At 40.8% G+C, this 22,387-nt stretch overlaps 1 protein-coding gene across 2 annotated transcripts in view; it reads right to left on the minus strand.

The window, feature by feature from the left end:
- GALNT18 (polypeptide N-acetylgalactosaminyltransferase 18) overlaps window positions 1-22,387 on the minus strand; it is a 226,617-nt gene that overhangs the window by 59,802 nt on the left and 144,428 nt on the right. For both annotated transcript variants that reach the window (XM_071558981.1, XM_071558979.1), the window contains exons 5-7: window positions 14,038-14,221; window positions 12,930-13,127; window positions 10,707-10,821 (exon numbers count right to left, since the gene is read on the minus strand). In XM_071558981.1, coding sequence (XP_071415082.1) covers window positions 10,707-10,821; window positions 12,930-13,127; window positions 14,038-14,221 — 497 coding nt within the window. The remainder of the gene's footprint in view (window positions 1-10,706; window positions 10,822-12,929; window positions 13,128-14,037; window positions 14,222-22,387) is intronic.

The raw sequence follows: 22,387 nt of genomic DNA on the forward strand, positions 1-22,387 counted from the left end.
AGCCAAGAAAGCAGCGGACACGTAAAACCACAGAGAGGACACATGCGGTGGCACACATCCTTACAAATGTCTAAACCAACCTGGTCACATTATTTTTTAAAGCAAATTCCATTCAGATCTGGAAAATCTGTTTCACTAGGCCAAGGTCTTCCCTTCCATTTAGTTTTATTTCTAAATTCCCATCCTTTAGTAAAACCTTTCCAATTTCATTTAAATGTATTTGAATTTGCATATTTAATCAAAAAAATTACAGCTCTGAAGCTGATGCCTCTCTCAAATATTTAATTTATACTTCATTATAAAATGATATAACACTTCTTCATTAGAAGTGTTTCTTTTTATCTCTTTAATCACTGAGTGTTCTTTTCATGTTATAGAGTCTAAATCTAATAAAAAAATAAACCCTACATGATGCTGAGCAGTTTATTAGCATGTACTGCATTCATTAAATTTACACAGATTATGCGGTTACTGTAAGAGCTGATGTGACCTTGTTTGAAACTATCAGTTCATTGGGACTGCAAACAAAACCTTTCAATAATTAAGTGATTTCTCAAAAAGCTGAAGTAATTTCTTGCTTCTGTGAAGTTTGCAAAAGACAAAATTAGAAGAACTCATTAAAGATGCCCTCAAGATAAAAAAATAGTCAGTGTGAATTAATTACTACTGTGGATACAAACGAACAGTTACCAGTATCTTTAAAATTTATTTTGGGGAACAATTTAATGCAAAAAACTATTTGCAAATCTTGTTAACCTGTGCCATTAGCATTAATTGCTTACTGATAACCAGTAATGAGCTTGATAGAGGCAAGTATGAATAAACTACTTTTATTCAATACCATGATCATTTTGAGTCCTCTCACTAAAAAAGTCTGCCCAAACAGTAGAACTAAACAGAGTCCTGGAGCGAGGCACAGAAATTCAGGACCAGAAAAATGAGAATTTGGGTGGACAGGAAGAGAAAGGAAACACACAGCTTCCTGAAGCCACAGTTCTGGTGTATTCCCTGCTTCCAGATACTGAATGGGCTGGGAGAGAGAATCATGTCCCTGGTGGGTACCCCAGCAGGCTGAAAATCAGGGATGCACCTTAATTTCGAGAGGTGACTGCCTATAGTGACAGCTCAGAACAGTGTGTTGGGAGAAATCAGAGACTGCAGAGAGAGATCATTAAAATGACTTCATCTGTTTTACTGAAGCTCTGTGAAGTTCTTGAAAACAAAAGCCTGTCATACTTTCAGGTAAACTTTCCTATTTGTATGTGAGAACAGCTTTTTGCCATAGCCAAGCTGATATCTTAATGTGAAATTGTAAGCAACCTAAAAAAACACACACCCACAATCTAAAAGACTTTTCAAAAAGCAAATAAAAGACTTTTACATAACTAGAGCTGCTCTTCATTTTTAAAATTTAAATTATCCCTTAAATCTAACTTTTGAAGTCATCATTAATTGCCTCATAGGCCTCATTTTACATTAATTGTGCCTATATAAAACGCTCTCATTGAAAAAGTAACACATGTAAAGATTCTTCTCATATTAAATTGTCATTACTCTCCTTCCTCTTTTAGCTAACTGCTTCATTATGTACTTTTTAAATTGTGTTGTTCTGCAGGGATTAGTTCTGCCTGGATCTACAGGAGCTGTGAAACTTTAACAATACACTGTTAAACCATGTCTGGTGTGTTGCTGGTTTACAGCTGCAGGAACTACTCCCTGCCTGTGCCACTTGGAGATGACATGCTGAAGGGTCACTGAAGGCATACGGCTCCATTCAGTTCTCTTTCAAATGTGTCTCTCTCATTGCCAGCCACATCAGTCACTGGAAAGTTTAAGTCATGAATAGGAAGTAAAAGAAATCACTTTTCATCTTAGAAGGCACAAAAGCAGGAAAGTGAACAACAGGATCACCAGTGGTTTAATATCCATGGAGCTGTACTGTGCTGCTCATCTTCTGTTTTTACCTTTCTCTCCTTCACCACAGTTCTGTGGAACTTGATCAGTCTTGTTAATCTTCTACTATTCCTAGACTTGATCAGAGAACAAAACAGAAGACAATATCCTGAGCTGGAAGGACCCATCAGGATCACTGAGTCCAACTCCTGGCCCTGCACAGGACAGACCTAAGAATCAAACCAACTTGGTGCTGTGAGCACTGCCCTGGGGAGCCAGTTCAGTGCCCAACCACCCTCTGGGTGAAAAACCTTTTCCTGACAGCCACCCTAAGTCTCCCCTGACACAACATCAGACCACTCCCTCAGGTCCTGTCACTGGTCACCACAGAGCAAAGATCAATGCCTGCCCCTCCTCTTCCCCTCACAAGGAAGTTGTATCTGCAATGAGGTCTCCTTTCAGTTTCCTCCAGCTGAACAGACCAAGTGCCCTCAGTTGCTCCTCATACAACTTCCCCTCAAGGCCCTTCACCATCTTCACTGCCCTTATTTGGACACTCTCTAAAGGCTTAATATCTTTCTTACATTGCAGTGCCCCAAACTGCCACAATACTCAAGCTGAGGCCGCCCCAGAGTAGAGCAGAGTGGGACAATCCCCTCCCTCACCCGGGCTGGTGATGCTGTGCCTGGTGCCCCCCAGGACAGGGTGGTCCCTCCTGGCTGCCACGGCTCTGCTGACTCACATTCAACTTGCCATCCACCAGGACCCGCAGGGCCCTTTCTGCAGGGCTGTAACCCAAGTTCTATCAGTGTTATCAAAGACTGAGGCAAAAACCACATTGAATGCTGCTGGTTTTTCTTCATCCCTATCAGCCAGGTGACCATCAGTATTGATCTAACATTTTCTTTAAATCTCCTCTTGCTATTAACATACTTTAAAAATTTCTTATTGTTACCTGATAGAACACTGGCCAGTTCAACTCTAACTGAGCATTTCAGCATTTCATGTCTTCACTCTGCATACAGGAACCACAGCTCTGAAATCTTCCTGTGAAGCCTGACCTTTTTTCCAGAGATTACACAATTTCTTTCTCCTCTTGAGCTCTGTAAGGGTTCATCGTTCAACCAAGCTGTTCCTCCACCCCACTTGCTTGACTTACAACACAAGGTGCTGTCACACATGTAAAGGTATCTGCCCTTCACACCTTTGACCCAAACACGCTGGATCCATCCTGGTGAATCCAACTTAGTCTTCTACTCTCTTCTGTTATACCACAACAATCCCTTGCTCTCCCACACTGGTCTTCCTCCAATGATTGTTAGATTACTCAATCAATCTTGCAGTACTAAAAACACTCAATGAAATTAAATTCTAGAGGGTTCTCACTCAGCATCACATTCTGCTGGTGTTGGCTGGGACAGAGTTAATTTTCTTCCCAGTAGTTGGCAGGGGCCGTGTTTTGGGTTTGTGGTGGAAACAGTGTTGGTAAGACAGGGATGTTGGTACTGCTGAGAAGTGCTTACAGAAAAGTCAAGGACTTTTCTGCCTCTCACTCCATCCCACCAGTGAGTGGGCTAGAGGTGCACGAGGAGTTGGGAGGGGACATGGCTGGGACAGCTGATCCCACTGACCACAGGGATATTCCATATCATATGGTCTCATGCCAAGCATATGGGGGGAAATCAGTGTAGAGGAATGTTTGGAGTGATGGAATCCCAACTCAACTTCAAGACTGCTGGAGCTCAGCTTTCCTGGGGTGGCTGAACACCTCCTGCCAGTGGGAATTAGGAAATGAATTCTGTGTTCTACTTTGCTTGTGCATGTGGCTTTTGTTTCACCTACTACACTGGTTTTATCTCAGCCTGCAAGTTGGTTCACCTTTACACTTCTGATTGCCTCCCCCATCCCAGCGCAGGGAAGGAAGTGAGTGGCTAGGGGGAGCTTGGTTGACAGCTGAGGTTAAAATGTTAAAACAAATATGGAATCTTCACAGCCTGGGCCATGAAGACCTGTAGTATCAGAAGGTACAGTGGCATTGCCACTATGCTGTGACTTGAACATGCAGAAAGGTATTAAACATGAGGTTAATAATGCACTAATTAATTTGCATCTCGCCTGGGTCCGCTGATTTGTAAGTGTCTATTGACTTAAACTGTCTTACTTTTTTTCCAGACCACTATAAACAATTTCATCTCATAAAACATCAAGATATCTGTATTACTTCCCAGCTGGTAATGTGCCACCACACAGGCACAGCTGGGGAAAAAACATTTGTGGGGAATCTCCATGTGTCTCGTCGTCCTTCCTTGAGTGGCACAGTGATGCCACGTGTTGGCTGGTGCTGTAGTAATTTCCTTTCCTGTGGGAGCAGCTAATAAAATGTTCTCTCTGCAGAAATAGCAAAACCACAAAAATGATTCACTGCTAATGTTGTCTGTATGTATAACTACATATGCTGTAGCTGCAGGTTACCTGCTGAGGCATTCATGGGCAAAATAGGGGGGAAAAACAGCTATTCCAATGTAGGAGTGACTGAAACCAGAAAAAGTCACAAAAAGCCAGTTTTTGCTGATGTCATGACTGGCAGAATTTGGAGGCATGGCAGTTCCTTATCTTATTCTCAATAGAGCCTTTTTTTTTAACCTGTAATTTTGTTGGAATTACAACCCAGCAAATAGAGAATTTTAGTCTTGTGTCATCTTGGGACTCAAATCGTTAACAGTGAGGTACTTTGCAAAACTAAATTAACCTTAGGAATAAATCTGTGCACACTGATAAGCCACTGCTGGTCACAGAGGGTGCTGGGCAAGTGCCTATGCCATACTTGCTCTACTAAAGAATTATTTTTATCTTGGTGAAAGCCTGAGCTATGAAAAGCATTAGATACATCTTGTAAGAAGTAACATTTGGTCAATCTTTACAATTTTTTCTTGCAGAGTTCAGTCTAGAAATGGTCTCTTCTTAACTCACAAAATGGATAAAAAGAAAATAGACTTCTCTGTATTTAAAGCTTGAATGTAATGTTAAAGAGAAGTCATTTTCTTAAAAAGCAGTATTTAAATATTATCTAAAAGCAACATGTAAGAATATTCCTATTCTTCTACTTCTCAGCCCTTTGCCTTTGCACATCATCATCACAATACTGGTGAACAGCACCTGGGATCATATTCTAAGGATGTTTTCTGTACAACAAACCATTTCCTAGTGGCAAAGGACATTGGCCTACTTATTAAAATCAAATTAAAGCCGTGCTTTAAGACTACAGGAGGTGATGGCAGCTGTAAGTGCAAGAATACAGGACATCTTGATTCATTTTCCTAAAGGTTATTTAGGAAAGATCTACACTGCTCAGTGGAGTGCCATGAAAGGGGACCCAGCAGCAAGGACAGAAAGGGACACTGTGCACACATGGCACATTCCACTGCTCACCCTCCCTGCAAACAGTTCCACATGGCAGCTTGGGAAAAATCCCCTCACTTCCTTTGGTCACTCCCAGTCAGCTCTACCTCTTGGCACACCAGCCTGTCAACCCTCCTAACTCAACAGTTTTTGAGGCAGTATGGTAAATCACAAACTGATTAACAGGAAAATTAACACTGTAGTTAAAAAAACAAGAAGAAAAGGATTCAATGTAAAGGTTTACTGAGCTGGAGGTGTTCAGAGACAGTGGGTATGGGGAGCCATTCAGACCAGTTGCTGGTGTGCTGCAAGAATGGCAGGGAGGAGAAGGAAAGGTAAACCAGTGTAGCTGTGCAAGCCCATCTGCTGCAAAGCTAAACCCTACCTTGGACATTTGTGGTTTAACCCATGAACTAAACACCACTCACTCCTTCCCCCTGCCCTGTCCCCAGTGGGATGAGGTTGAGAACTGGAAAAACAGTAAAATTCGTGGGTTGAGATAGACAGTTTAATAGGACAGAATAGAAAGGGAAAATAATATCAATAATGATAAAAGAATCAGAATATACAAATGAAATTATGCACAAAGCAATCACTCACTACCCATGATGGATTCCCAGCCAGTTCCCAAGCAGCAGCCCATGGCCAGCATTCCCCCTGGTTCATGTACTGGGCATGACATAATATGGTATGGAAGGGACTGTCCCTTTGGCCAGGCTGCATCCCGTCCCGGCTTCTTGCGTCCCCCAGTTGGTGGGAAAGTGGGAGAGGCTGAAAAGCCCTAGATTCAATGCAAACTTAGCAACAACTGAAACATCACTTTCAATATTCTCATTCTAAATCCAAAACACAGCACTGTACCAGCTACTAGGAAGGAAATTAACACAACCCCAGCCAAAACCAGGACAACTCTGCAAAGGCTTTCCTTAATAAAATCAGACACCTATTTACAAGCAATATCTTCATAGGTTCATGTAAGGTATGGCCTGTGTTAGAAACACTGACAGGTGAAATTGCTGGAAACTTCAAGGGGAAGAAGAAAGTCAAAAGTGTTTTCAGATAAATATGGAGATTTGTGGGCAAACGTAAGGATCTTTACTTGCTTGTGATTATCAAAGAGAACACTATTGCAATGGCATATTGTAAGAGATCTCAGGCAAGAAACAACTGGCATACACACACTGTCGACTGGAAATGTAAGCAGCAATAGGTTCCTATGCACCATATGGGAAAGACTAAGCTAACTAGTTGGGAATGAAGAATCATGGTCCCAGAAGTGGATATGGGAGGAGGTTAAAGAAAAAAAGATAGCTAAGAGGCAAAAGCACATTAAAAAATGATCCTCAAAAAACTTACCCCAAAAGAAGCAAACAAATAACGGAAGTCACCTCTGGAATTTGAGAAAACAATAGGACAGAGAGACACATTATAAACTTCACATCTTCTTGCTCTGCCACAGAGAGACCCCATTGTATGGAAAACATCCCAAAGAACACTGGACTATTCTCTTCTTGAATAACTCATTTCTTCATCTCTATCCATAAGCTGCATTCCTCTAGTTCTCCACCAACAGAAGTAGTATCCTCACCTAAGGTCTACAGACAAGCCACCAGACTATCAAGAAACGAAACAACTGATTTCACTATGGCAATATATTGTATAAAAGTAGTGTGCCATACTCTGCCTAAGTATAAGTGCAATTTTCCTCCTGGGTCAGCTGGTGTAAAGTCCTGATATATCCTTTGTGGGAGCAAGATCCATTCCTTTTCCCTTAAAGAGCTATTAACTTCTAACAAAATTTCCTCTTACCCGTTTAACAGGGCCATTAGATCCTTGTGAACACGAATTCATCTGCAAGCACAGAGTCTTTGTGACATACAGAATTACTCTAAGTCAAAGCCTAGGCTTACATTCCCTTGACTCTGACAATGACTTAGTCTGTGACCTGAGACAAATCACTGAATTTTGTTCAGGCATCCCTAAAAGTGGTACAAATAACCTTGTTGTAACAGATATTTGGGAGCTTTATCAAGCACCCAGCCTGCTTTAAAAGACAAGCGGATTTCTATAGGATTGATTTCGATAGAAAATCTTCTGCTGACTTCAGTAGGAATTGGAAGAGGCCTTTAAGAAGTCTAGGTACAACTAGACTTGAACTATTCAATGCAGGATCTGATTGATTGCATCCTATTGACTGCAATGGATTTGTAGGGTTTTCTCCAACTACAAGTACTGCTTGTGCAAGCAAAGCCCAGAAGCAGAGCCTCAATAACAGTAAGGAACAGCAGCCTTAAACTCATACTATGTTTCCACTCTGTTACCAACAGCTCCTGCTTGGTCACATAGATGAGCAATCTGGTTCCAGTTTTCTCTCCAAATGCAATCTGGTCCCTTAAAAGCCCACTTAAATCCATTCAATTGGGAATGATTGAACATAAACCAAAAAGAAGCATTACACATCCTGTCGTGAATTTACAAATATGACTCTGCATCACAGTAAATGAATCTTTCAAAAATCCCAGTTAAAGTGATTGAGCTGCTCAAAAAGGATGCTGTCAAGTCTTGCATCAGTCATCCTGTCTTTTTTTTTATGGGGCAAATAGCTTTGCAAAAAAACATTTGCTTGAGGAGAAAAGAAAGTATTGCTTCTAAGAATCAAAATGTATTCCATCTGTCAGGTTCTAGCTCAAGGCAACAGATCTCTATTAATATTTAGTTAATAATATATGTTCAATATTTTACAAATGTTATTACAAAGCCACAGATAAGGGGAATAATCTTAGAAGTCAAAATAATACAGCAAATCAGAGACTAACAGAGCTGAGTAGCAAAGCAAATTCATCAGAGTCAAGAGAATAATCCTCCAAAGACCTGCTTCGGTGGCTTGTTACGGTTTATCAACAACGGATACTTCAAATACAGTTTCCAGTAGTTGGGGATTTTCTTGCACTCAGGTAACACAAATAACTAGATATTTATGCAGGTGATGAGCTGACAAAAATACCTCCTGGGTGAGGTAGTGGAATAAGTCTCCATTTTGCCAGGGCCTAATTCCTCAGAGTAGTTTGGCTCACAGTAGTTTTACATCCTATGGAACAAAATCCGTAATAGAAGGACACAGGACCATGTTAAACTTAGCACGTTTGAGATAAGCAGGTGGCCCAAATGATCCTAACACCTGCTGCTATTTCTGCAGTCAAAAGTGAACTCTCCTGTTCCTGAAGATGTTTGCTCTCACATGCTTATGCATAAAATTTCCCTTCCAGGCCAGTTTGGGCACATGGTGTCTGCTTCTCCACTATCCTGCAGGGTTATGCCTGTCACACAGCAGAACACTGGATGAATCTAGATACTACTTAAAAAAAAAGGAAAGTGGCAATGAAAGATGAAGCATAGTGAGCAATACGCAGTCATGGACTGGAGAGCACCATTTTAAAATGGAAACATTAGTTAGTGCACTAATACTGTAATTATAATGTGGTTTTTGTAGAACAATTACTATTTTTATTAGGTGATTCATCATAGGCCTTGCAGTTGAAAGCAGTACAAGTACTGAGATGACTGTTTGGTGCTGCAGAGACAAGACTGTGGCTCAGCAGCAGAGATGGACAATTCAGACTGAAATCACCCATGTGCCTGAGACCATTATCCACAGCCTTCTTGAACTCAGGCAGGTTTGGTGCTGTGACCATTTCTCTAGGGACCCTATTCCAGTGCCCAACCACCCTAGGGATGAAAAACCTATTGCTGATGCCCAACCTAACCCTCCCTTAACAGCTTCATGCTGTTTCCTCAAGTCCTGTCACTGATCACAAGAGTGAAGGGATACCTGCCTCTCTGCTTCCCCTCATGAGGATGTTGAAGACAGCAATGAGATCTCTCAGTCTCATCCTCTTGTTATCTGGGATACTCTGAGAATTGTGAGAAAAGGTGGTAATAAACCGCTGGAAAATCTATTCATTACAGCTCAGTAATTTGTTTCCATATGGCTAGAAACACAGATCCAAGCCAGGATAAAGTCAGATAAAGGAGCATATATTATGCTACCTTGCACACTACAATCTGTTACAGATGAAAGTATTCTATGTAGGTCAGGCACTGCTTCCCTAGAGACAGACAAGAAGCCATGAGGAAATCAGAGCAGTGTCAGACCTTATTCCAGTGATCCAGTCTACTCCAAAGTTTCAATTATGCAGAGATTTGTCTCTCCCTGGTCTTGTCTATCAACATATTCTTCCCAATCAGCATCTGCAAGGCTAAGTACAGCAGACCAGAGAGCATCCATCTCATGAGCAAACCAAGAGAAAACTCCTCGCACCCACGAGGAGGCAACAGCTTTGTCAGTTGAAAAAAGAACAGAAAAATCAAAGTGACACTAATTTTTAACTCATCGCAACACTGAGCTGCAAAACAAGGGTTTGGGAATACAGTGCAGCTCTCTGGCCCTCATAGCAAGGAGAATGGTGTTTTTAAGAGAAGCAGTTTTGCAGTTCTCTCTCTTTCCTTAAAAAAGTGCTCTAATGTAACTGAAAGGGGATCCGTGCTTCACTCTTGCTGAAATAACACTTTATCTCTGACAGGCAGAAAAAAAAGAATTTCAAGAAACCCTAAGTAAAAATTAGTATTTTTTCTTATACCTTGCAGTCTCAGCAGAGAATTCTATATTCTTAAAATAGGTTCCCTTTTATTTTCAATTGTACAGCAGTATGCTTTTATTCTGGCAATGAAATGGCACAAAATACAATGTCAGCTTCCACTAATGTTTCATAGCAGGGTTTAGAATTTAGTTTTATAACACACACCACACCATTTTTCATTACCACCTATCTATCTAAGAATTTGTCTTGTATAAAAAACCTGAGAGAGTCTCAAGCAGAACAGCACTGTATTTTTAGATTGGTATTTAGTTGTGAAGAGATAAAGTACACAAATCACACATGGTATTGAATATACTAAATATGTGAAGAGCATATGATGGAAAAATAATACATATCCCCTTATGCACTTTATGAATATCTTAATTCCCTTCCCTCTGGAAGGCAGCATAACTGCCTCTATATTCCACTTTGCTCCACTGTGATTTTCCTAATTTAAACAAGCCAAGTAATCTAGACAAGCCTTTCATCCTTACAGAGTCTGGCATCACAGGTAAGCATTGTTACTTCAATGAAAGAATAATCCTAAATGTGTAGTTCTATCCTTGTCCCACATTAAGTTCTTTAAAAAGATACAGGAGCTTTTGCTCTTTTTTTTCTCCCCCGCCCTTGTCAAATACTAAATTCACATGTCTGCAGAGCTGTCAATCTCCTTTGCATGCCATCATCCATACACTTCTGACTGATTTTCCTGCTGTAATAAGAAGCAAGCTATATCTTGAATGTAAGCCACCCCTGTTGGCTAATTGTGTTCCTTACCCTGATTCCAAGCTCCACATTCTCTCCTCCATATACTTCCATGCCTTCATCCAGTAATCCAATCTCTTGGAAGTATTCTCTATCTACTATGAAGCATCCAATCAAAGCAGGACTTCTGGAAGAATAAACCAGCAGCAACCAAAATTAGCAGATAGATTATCAACAATATTATTATTATTCAGATATAGATTATATTTATCATTGCTGAGTAAAATGGTGTATCAAAACTGATTCTTAGGGAGGTATTTCTCAAACAGATTTATCTAGCATTGCCTCCTAATATTCTTAATTCTAAAGTGAAGTAAGTGCCATTGAAGAAAAATAGTCTCAAAATTATTGCACATACATATTCACTAAAGCAGGCAGAATTTCAGTGCCAAAAATATCAGTATCAGGAGTCCCAATTTTGTTTCTGAGGCACCAGCCATTCTGGTCTTGGTCCCTGCTAAATCCTCAGGTTCCTTGTCTGTGATAATCACAAAGGGCAGGCAGTGATGCAGTTCTGTGTGTTCAGCCAGAATCTGGGTTCGTCTAGATCTAAGGAAACTTGTGTCTATAAGCTTATGTAAAACCAAAAAGATATTATGTCTTGAATAAGACCATCCAGATAAGGTTTTTTTAATACAGAACCAAGAACTGTGTGACCTTTCCTGCAAACTGCACCATTACTTCATGGTCCTGGGCCAGATCTAAACTTGTCACATATCTTTACTGAATCAGTAGGCTCTACTTCTGTCCTGAGCTGAACCAACCACTTTTACTGCACAGAGCCAATCTTAATGAGATAAGAGTACAGGCACAGAGACTACAATTTCACCTTTATGAGATGCAGTGGAGAAGAGAACAGTCATTTGGCCTTTTCATTTTTCTCCTACCCTATAATCCACAACAGCAAGAAATAAAAATGTCATTTCTGATTATTATGCCGATACCAGGCACTCGGGTAACAACAGGATATTAATTAGCAGTACAGGGGAAATCATCAGGAACACTCAAGCAATAGTAAGTGTAGACATCTGCTTTCAAACAGATTATAGGATGTCAGTCACAGATTGTACGATTCTACAGAAATCTATGTATTTGTGCCTTTAAGTGCTATAGTACCCACTTTATAACAATGAAAGACTGTTTCTGATGTATTTATTAATGAAGAAAAAGCAGTTAACATCAGTTCAAAAGTTATTTTTATGACATAAGACACTTGCACATTCACTCCCCAATTCACATAAGAAACCAGAGTATAGAGGTAAAATTCAAAAGTAGATTTCCTCTTTATTCTGTGTTTAAATACTGCTAATTTTAAAAGTCACTATAATAAAAAAAATCTATGTAATTAATCATAGAATGGTTTGGACTGGAGGTGACCTTAAAAACCATCTAGTTCCAATACCCTGCCATGGGCAGGTACACCTTCAACTAGATCAGGTTGCTCAGAGCTCCATCCAACCTGGCCTTGACACTTCCAGGGATGGAGCATCCACAACTTCTCTGAACAACCTGTTTCAGTGCCTCACCTCCCCCACAAAAAAGCAAAGAACTTCTTCCTAAAATCTAATCTGTGCTCTTTCCATTTAAAGCCATTCCCCCTGGTTCTATCATTACCTGCCTTTGTCAAAAGTCCCTTACCAGCTCTCTTGGTACCGTCTTTTGGTAATGAAAAGTGCTATAAATCTCCCTGGAGAATTTTCTTCTCCAGGCTGAACAACCCTAATTCTCTCGTCCTGTCCTCATAGAAATATTTTTATACCTTTAACAGAGTTCATTAACACTGATAACCATTTCTAATGATGTGGAAATTATCACAGCTTTTTACATATGTCTGTGGCAAACCTGTTAATTTTTATCTCCTACTTTCCAATTCTAGCTCCTGTTCTAATGCCCAGCACATAAGGCAGTGCAGGTCAGAGTGTTTAAGCTGACAGCTCCTGAGAAAAGTGCCTGCCAGAAAGGACAGAATGATTGGATGAAAAATACCCTTAACACTAACTTCCTGTAAACTGGTGTGTAGTGATGACCCCACTGAGCTGCCACTGCTATTTGAGGTTCTGCGGAAAACAAGGGTTTTCTTGATGACTGTCCAGGGTTCAAGGACAAAAGCTGAAGAGGGCAGCTCAAGGATATGCAATTAATTTAATACTACAGTCAGTAAAACCCATGACATAGCTGAGCCCACTCAGCACCTGTGAGCATTGCCAGTGACACACTAATCCAGGCCACAGTTACCTTATTGGCGCAGTTGTGTTCTCCAGTTTCCACCAGGACTTAGGAGGGTTCAGGTATCGGCACCACAGCTCCCAGTCAAACCCCTGTGCTGAGAGGGGGTATTCCTCTATTTCGAAATTATCATATTTAATGTTATCAAATGATGGAGAAATTACTCTTTTCCTGTTTTCTTTTATCCTAGTGAGCACTGGTTCGGCCCTAGGAAAAAAAGTAAAAGTGTTAAGATCACATGAGTAAAAGCATAGCAGTGTTGGAAATCATGGAATAGTTTGGGTTGGAAGGGGTCTTTACAGATCATTTAGTCCATCCCCCAAACAGCAGTTTATGCTGTATAGTTCAGAAGGGGCAAGTCTGAAGCTGTTACCCATTCAGAGCTCCCTTTCCTCTGAGATGGAGTTTTGACAGTGCAGGATCTGCCACAAAATAAGACACTGCAATATTTTCTCTGGGATGCCCTATAGTTAACCTTGATGTCAGCTGGTGGATGGAAGAAATGAGTATCTGCATATCACAGAGCATTTATACCCTTGCTAGCAAGTAACAATAACTTTAGGCTCTCAATATTATCAAGGACATCAAGATCTGAGTTAATAATAGATCTATCCTAGGGACAGAATCTCCTGCCTTTTTAACATCATTTTTACTTAAGAAGCAATGGAGATATTAAATTCAGACTGAACAAATATAAAATACATTATTTCAGTTATGTCCATTTTTGCACAGTGGCAACCTCAGTGCCAAAACAACACTTTGTTTACACTGCAAAACATAAAAGAAATGTAATATTTTTAATGAAAAGTAGATAAATTTGACCTCACGGGCAATGGGCTACATTATTGGAGGAGGTTTTTAATGTGCAGTTTTCCAATATCATTTTAATACACTGTTATTAGATGAGCAGATAACTCAAACCATAAAAATGGATCTAGATCATATTACACAGCACAAACACATTTTTCATGCTCCTGTCAATGATTGTGTCTGAATTTCCATTAAATAGATCAGAATGCTAACTCACCCTCTATATGCAAGAGAAATGCCACTCAGGAATTTATAACCTGTTCTTGGAAAAGGTCTCTGGGTCAGAAAAAATCAAGGAGACACATACCACCCCACGTTGAACTCCACATGGGCATCAAAGAGGGCGACCACGGGTGCTGTGGCGACTCTCCAGCCGCTCACGCGTGACCGGATCAGCCCCTCCTGCTTGCTGTGTCGCACCACCTTAATGAAGCCAGGCTTGTGGGCATTCACTTCATCAACATACTTCTGCAGCTTCTCCTTCAGTTCCTCTGTAGAAAGCAAAGAATTCGATGTTGAAAACAAGTACCATCTCAACAACATGTAAAAATCTGTTCTTTCAGCAAAGCAGGGGCCATCTTCACACAACTACTGAGGATTCTCAAATAGTCTAGAAGGAGGCAAACAAAAAGCAGAAGGACCAAAAAGTTTCAGATTTAGCCTACATGACTGACATCATTATCCTGGCACTGTTTAACACTAACATGCCACAAACTAAAGTGCCATAGCTACATTAAGTGCATATTATGTTACTGTAACAACAAACAGGATAACTATCTTGTATTTCCAGAAAAAAAAAATATATGCCCAAGTATTCTCCATGAAGTTTCTCGACCAATATTTCAAGAAAAATAAAATTAATTCTTTTTCCTCTTTCCATTTTTCATTCTGAACTTTGACAACTCTTTTATAAAGTCTCTACTAAAAAATTCCATGATTCTGCTCTTTTCTCAGCAGAACAAAGACCAGCAAGAGTACTGGAGGAGAATCATTCCTAACTAAAATATAATAAATTTTGAATCAACAGCTATTATTGCTCTGGTTTAAAGACCACTGCATGAGAAAATACAGTATGTACAGTTGAAATATGCTATTCACTATTTTTATTAACTGGAAACACTCTTCACTGCTATTCTTCATAAGCATTGCTGTGTTTATTCATGTTATGGTACCACTTAGAATTCCCTTGGTGCCATTAAGTTCCCTTTCTTCCAAATCTCTCTACAAACTGAGGGATGTCTTTGCAGAGTAATGCTCCTGTGGCTACAATGTTAAGCTGGGTATCATCAAATCTGCATTAAAAGCTCAATGCTGCCTAGTCCTTTCTGTGAAATATTGAGCACACCACTTAACTTCTCCATAATCAATTCTCCACCTGCAAAATGGAATCACCATGCTTATTTCTTCCTTTGCAGCCTATTTAGGCTTCAAGCCCTAAAGAACAGGAGTTTTATTTTTTTCTGCATTAGGCCTAAATCCCTGGGGCACTGAGCAGAGGGGAGGCTGAATCAGACAAGGGATGGCATCAGTGCCCAGCAGAGGAAGGAGCAGCACCCCTGTGGTCAGTGGTGAGCTGGGGGGAGTACAAATTCTGTCATGTTGGCTGACACAAATTGCTTCCCAATAAAATACAACTGGGTTTGTCTTTTAAACCCAACCAATGAGACTTTCTCTTCTGTTTATTGCATGTTGGCAGTGTAATCTGTTCCCAGCTACATGCCAGGTGACATCTCTGCACTGAGCCCAGGTGGCTTCCCAAAGGATCAACCATCCACTGTGGGAACTGATCACCTCAAAGAGAGCTGGAGAACACACACCCTAGAATGGTGTGTGCAACAGAAAATTACAAGCCAAGTACACTTTATTAGACACATAAATGTTCATCCTTGGAAAGGAGGTGGATGGTCCTCTTTAAGCTGAGGTAGATTAACTAAACTGTTTCACAAGTGGTCATCTGACCCAAGACTGTTACAATCCAAATGAACTCAGTGACCTAATTCTGTGAGGGTATGGAGGAAAGGACAGGACGGGCAAGTACAAAGACTCTTTAAATTCATCCTTCTTTGAAAGACTCCCAGACAGCCACCAGGTGTGATGCCTGTGCAGCTGGTTCCACAGGCATTGCAGGGCTGTGCATGCCACACACCTTTGTGAAAATGAACTCTGCATGGAAGTGAGAGAATATCAAAGAAAAGTGCTCATAATTATAGCTTGTCATAAAAACAAGAATTAAAAAGAATAGTCTGTTGACCTATCCATCACAGTACTTTAAACTCCAGTTATATTTTAGGAATTGATTGGATATATTCCTAGAAGTTTACACATTATATTGTCAATATCTATTCAGTTTGTCTATGACTGCATAGCTTGAACAGTAAGAGCCACACACACATAGCACAGAAAACTATTCTACTTTGTATTACATTTGCTGCTTATTGATCAATACACTTTTCCTCCTTTATAAAGTCAGAAAAACATACTTGTTTCTACCATGCTTGTGCCAAGCCACATGTTCTTATTGTTCATCCCCTAACACACAGAGATTTGCAGCAAGCATAAAACTATCACACCAACCCCAAGCTAACAGCACTTCAAATTCAAAATAAGGCATTTACAGTACTGAAATTGTGCCCACCTAAAAATAGCGCAAAACACTTCTCTATTCTCAAAATGTAACATTGTGGAGGGTGACTTTCAAACATGAAGATCAAAGCTTTGCTCTCAGTGTAAGTGGCTGTTCATAGCTTTGCAATACCAGGAAGCTTTATTTGCCACAACAATGCAGCATCACCACTGAGTAGAAAATATGTGAAAGGAAAACAGGCTCCAATCAAGGACTCAGAAATCAGGAGCCTTGATAGAGTCATTGTTCTCTCAATCACTTTGTTTCAGTAAGTGTGCTGTTCTTCCTCCCATCATATACTTTTCCTAACATGGACTGACTTTAAAAGCTTGAGTAAGCGCAGAATATTTTTCACAGCCAGGTGTAGTGTGGGATCAGGTGGAAATTAACAGAAACCAACTCTTGGCTTGCCATGACTTCAGTGCGCACATTACAGCTGTAACATTTACTGGGCAGTACACACTCCCAATTTTCTGGTTACACTGAAGCTTTTTGCAAAGGAAGTGAATGGCCTGAGAGAGTCTCAGGGGAACCTGGGAGGTGTCACTGTGGTCAGTCAGTGTGGAGGAATCTTGCCCTGGTCCTCAGTATCAGCCTCAGGAGGTAAAGTGCTGCACTTCACCTAATCTCCAACACGGCCCACAGGCAGTGAGTTGCTCTGTAGCATGTCCACAGGAGACAGAGCAGTATTTTGCAGTCAGGCACTTTCTGGCCTTTGTTATTTAAAACAGATCAACCTTGCTGTGCAAAAGCAGAGTGCTGAGCAGAGCATTATGTGCACCCTTTGTCTTACAAAACCTACTGGGCACACTCACCCAGAAGAAAAGATGAGGCTACTAAAAAAATGGATCATTTTCACTCAGCCATAGGACAGAGCAGACATGTAAATGAAGTTTAAAAAGTCACTATTTTGGGAAGAACTTAAAAGATGCCCTAGCAAAATACTTGAGTCAGTTTTTTTTATGCATTCCACATTTTTTCTGACTTTTACATAAGAAATCTGAGTTCAATTGTGTTTGACAGTTTGAGAGCACCCTGTCCAGCTGGCCTGAATGATGGGACTCCCCCCTCAGAACTAATCACGCACTTTGTGATGGAACTGATAGTCTTCAGCAGTATCATTTTAACCCATGTTCTGTTTTTTAACACTTCAAGATATGTTGCCTGAATAATAAACAGCCTTTTTCATTAATTATTGTGCTTCACTGCTTTATGCCACCATGGGGAGAAGAAAGGGAATAAGCAAATGTGTCATCTTCAATACACTGTTGATTCAGAGTCTAATTATGGAAACAAACAGGCTTATAAAGATAGATGCATTTGCCTTTCAGCACAGACTCTCTCATATAAGGACTCAATTTGACTAAGCTGAATGAGTATCTGCAGTTGGAGTGAAAGAGCAGCCATAAATGGAATGGGGAAATGGTGCCGATCTGGCACTTGGCAATGTTGTGCTCTACCACCTGTCTCTATATGGTACAGATGTCTGGAGAGCACAGCATAACTCTCCTCATAAATGTAGAAAACATAATTAACGTGCCATAATTATGTTTAATATTAACATAATTAAGTTCAAATGCTTCTAAGAGGTTGTTTGTTTGTTTTTAGCAAATCCACAAAGATTTTGTTTGTCAAGTTTCCCTATTCAGCATGACAAAGCAGAGCTGAAGACTTCGTGCAACTTTGCCTTCTTAGGAAGCAGCAGAAGCAGGGTAGGATGGAACAAGGAGCATAAGGAGTCAGAAGGCATCAGTCACCCCACAGCTACAGATATTGTATGGGAAGGCACCATTTAGCTGACAAAATCCCTTCACAAGCAATTCTCCTTTCAGGACAGGGGCTGACAGAATGGCTCCTTGAGAGATGCCCTGGCAATGCAACTGCTCTCCTTGCAACACTGCAGCTTTATTTGGCCTGTGTGGCCAGTCCCAGCTCAGAGGGGTGACTTGGACCACAGTCCTGCCTCTGAATGCTGGAGGCTGCAGCAGGCCATATGATATGGAAAAGATTTCTCACATGTATCCCAGTGAGCTCCCTAGGAGGAAAACCATCAGTCAGTGGCATGTAGGTGGAGATCATGATCTTCATCCAGCCACACGCAAAGTGCCTGATTTTGTAAGCCTATGTCCTCCCTAAACAGAGAAGTTACCAGGCTCAGTGCTCAGTGATATAAGGTGCCTTAGCCCCTTACACCAGTGCCCTACAGAAGCTGTGGATTTGTCCACAGACTTCAAATTTCAAAGTTATTGATGCAAAGAACATTGTCATAAATAACAAATTACTGTCTCACAGTCACAGAGAAGGAGCTTAAAGAACTCCCAACAAAGCCTCACTTTCAGTAACTTGCACGCTTTAATGTACTCCCACTCTGTGTTTAAGTGAGTCCTCACATCTCTTGGAACAACTACATTTATGAAGCCCCACACTCATGCTTTGCTGAGACAGATGCATTTTACTGAGTTTTCAAAACTGTTCTTAGCTGTAGGTTTGCCAACAGAGCTAAAACAACAAACAAACAAATAAATAAATAAAAGCACTCAGAACACACTGCATTTTCTAAAGCCTAAAAGTCCCTGCTGACTGGCACAGCAGAATGTATGCTGGATGTTGCTCCCATCTCTGCAAACCTTGTGCTTTTACCTTTAGGGAAAAATTTATTTTCCTGTCAAAGGCCCAGGCATTACCATGTCCCTCTTTAACCTTAGCACTTGGCACAAACATGGCTTCTTTTACTGTGAAGGGAATTACTTTTCAATACAGAATAGGGTATAAGTTAACAACTGGCCTCCCTGTGCCAGAAATTGTGGATTGATACATTATATGAAAGGCATAAAATCCTGCCAATTCATTATTTTTATGCTCCAGCTGTGTGTGTTCATTGAGCTGCCTAGAAGGCACACTCTGGTCCCAAGGTAAAGAAGAGTGCTGGATATTTTCTTAGATCATAAAGGACACTTTTAAAGGCAAATTGTTACAGCAGCTGCAAGAATACAGTGGAGCCAATTCCTGGGTTTGGAGCCAAGAGACCCTCCAGTCAGTTTGCTTCTGGCAAGGATCCCAGAGCCTTCCTGAACCTGTGCAGCAGGTCCGAACAGGATCCACTGCCCTGCACGAAGGCAAAACAGCCACCTGGCACAGCATAAGAAGGCAGTTCACCATGAGGCTGCTGCCATACTGGGAGCATCTGTCTCGTCAGGTACATCTTGCTTCTGCATGAAAGACCAGGAAACTGGCAAAAAGACAAAACTCATACAAGCCAATTAATGTTAAACCACGATTTTTCCATTTTCTTTACCTGATTTTTTTGTGGCCTAAAGCATTTGGAACCAGAAGAGCTGCTTTTCCATTCTTCCAGTAACAATTTTATAGCCTTTAGAAAAACAGAATGTATTAGCATAGCCAACTTAGGTTCTGGCAAAGAAAGCCTGTTATAACAGGTTTGCTGCAGACCCACTCCGCTCTTCCCTCTCAGTTCCTCTGTAGGCAACCAACCTGAATTCATGTAATAACTTGGATCCATGGCAGCAGCTAGGCATGGAAGAGAACCTGTTGGCTGCACTTTATCTAATAGGGCTGTACACTGGATTATGTCACTTATTTCGTATGCAGCTCTGTGCCTCATCATTTTTATTTTCGTTACCTCTGATCCCTTATCTTTCATGCTCAAGTGATCACCTCTCATCTCTGTAGCAGAAGCAGATAATTCCAAATGGAAAATATTTATAACCAGATAGAGGCATGTCATTTGTAATGCACATGTGTATAGAGAATGTTTGCAGCAGAAGGTAACAATGCATGAGCAGATAAGGAGGGCTTGCTGTGCACACGTATTTAATAACCTCATGTTATCTGGTAACAAGATAAACCACCCAAGGGAAATTACCAACGTGATGCAAGGAATTGATCTGGACAGACTCAAAACCAGAAAAGCAGTACAGCCCTTCTCCTCCATTACTGTACCTAACTTGGGCTGTTGACAGAGATGCATAATCTAATCTCAGAAGTTCAGGCTCTCCACATGTAAAGCCAGAGAACGTAATGAACTTTCATAGTCACAACCTTTGCATTCAGCAAGGCAAAGTCTCAGCTGCTGTCAAACCTTCTCAGGTCTATTCAGATAAATGAAGCCTACAATTCATTCCAGCTCACAACTTGCAGTAAAAGCCAAGGGTTTCTTTACCACATGAACAGCACTCTTCTCTCACAACAAAGGCAGAAAAATAACAGCACATTTCCCCTCTCAGCCCCTACACATGGACAGACTCTTTCAATTGCCCAGGACAATCTAGTACAGAGCAGTGGGAAGCACACATTTTGCTGTCAAAGGGTTTGATGGGGGCTGCTTTGGTTCATTCTTGAGTTCTTCACAAACATCATGTTTATGCATGGAAAGAACTTAGATGGACATTTCACTGAATCCTCTTGTAAGGTCCTGGGAATCTGACAGCACAACAATAACATACCAGCAAACAATTCCACTTCAAACCAGCAATCAGTAAACTCACACAGCTCCCAACACAAAACAGGCTTTGCAGAAGAGATCTGTGCCAACAACTGTTCCTTGAACCATCTAACAGACACATTCACTGCTTGGGTTCATTTTGTTTTTTACCTAAATGATGCACAGTTCCAATCCCAGCCATGAAAATGGGATACCACCCTCCAGATCATTCAGTCTAACTTAGAAATATTGCTGCATCTTAATAAATCACAGTAGTACAGAAAAAACTACAAAAATTATTATTTGGAAACTCTGACTGGTGAGCACTGTGTTATGGAGGAGGGGGATACTGAAAAAGAAAATATTACATCTGTTATTTTTTGTTAGTACTACTCTCTTGAGGTAATGTCTTCATTATAAAGGATGTAAATCTCTTTTATTTCCCTTCTATTATTTATTGAAGGTTCTTCAAAGACAGTACTCAATTCCAGTCCTAAGGTGCATCCCATCATTAGTAACAGTGACCCCACATTCTAGCAGCTGAGTCTCACAACACTTTTCAAGAGAGATAAATTGAGATGCCATATGAATCTGCAAGGTCACACCAGAAGTTACAGAAAGGGAGATAAAACCCTGGAACTCCCAAGTCCTGAAGCTGCACATTAACCACTGCATGATTTTTCTAAGGCTGAGATTCTTCAGTTTGAGTCATGGCCCATGTGGAGCCCTGAGAACTCTGTGCAGGTGCAAGAGCTCATCCACTTCACTGTGTGTCAGGATGAAGAGGCAGCTGGTATCTGGAGATCTTGCTAATGTCAACAGAAATGCATTGCAACAAAGGAATTGAACACTGCTCTCTACTGCTCTAACAGAGGGGCAGACTCACATGCTTATCTCTGAGCACAGAGTAGAGCTTACTAAAGGTAAACGTTAACACTAAGAGAGGAAAAGAAAATAAATTTTCTCTCAGGTAAACATCCCTTCCAGCTCTTTAATGCAGCAAGGCAGGACTACTAACAGAAGTGCAAAATGTCTTCTCTTAGATTGCCAGTTGGGCGTGTAATTCTTTGTAACCATGAACATGCAGACAGGAACTAAACGTGTGTGTTGGGTTGAGCTGGCAAAATGCCAACTGCCCAACACAGAGAGAAAGAACCGTGTCCATCCCGCCACAAGGGAAGAGGAGGGGAAAAAACCAAACAAAAAACCCCAAATCCAAAATAGCAAGCTTTTTATATTATCCAAAGAAAGACAATTAAAAACAGAATATGATATAATACATATTTATACAAATGTGAGGAAAAAACCCAAACCACCACTACCAACTACCAAGTCACCCAACCAAGTAACACAGATTCCAACCACCCAAACCCCACAAAACCTCCCAAAAGTTTCTCTTCCAGAGAAAACTCCCAGCAAGAGGAGGAAAATTAACAAGAAAATGTTCCCCTCTCTGGATAACATGGTGGGGATGGCAGCAAGGCCCAATCTCAGCAGGGCAGGCAGGGCGTCCTCACGGGGCTGAGGCAAAGAGCAAAAGAGACAGAAGATCCACCTCCCTCTCTTTTTATACCTCTTGATGATGTCAGATGA

This window comes from Pithys albifrons, chromosome 6 (assembly GCF_047495875.1).
Source record: "Pithys albifrons albifrons isolate INPA30051 chromosome 6, PitAlb_v1, whole genome shotgun sequence".
Classification (NCBI taxonomy): domain Eukaryota; kingdom Metazoa; phylum Chordata; class Aves; order Passeriformes; family Thamnophilidae; genus Pithys; species Pithys albifrons.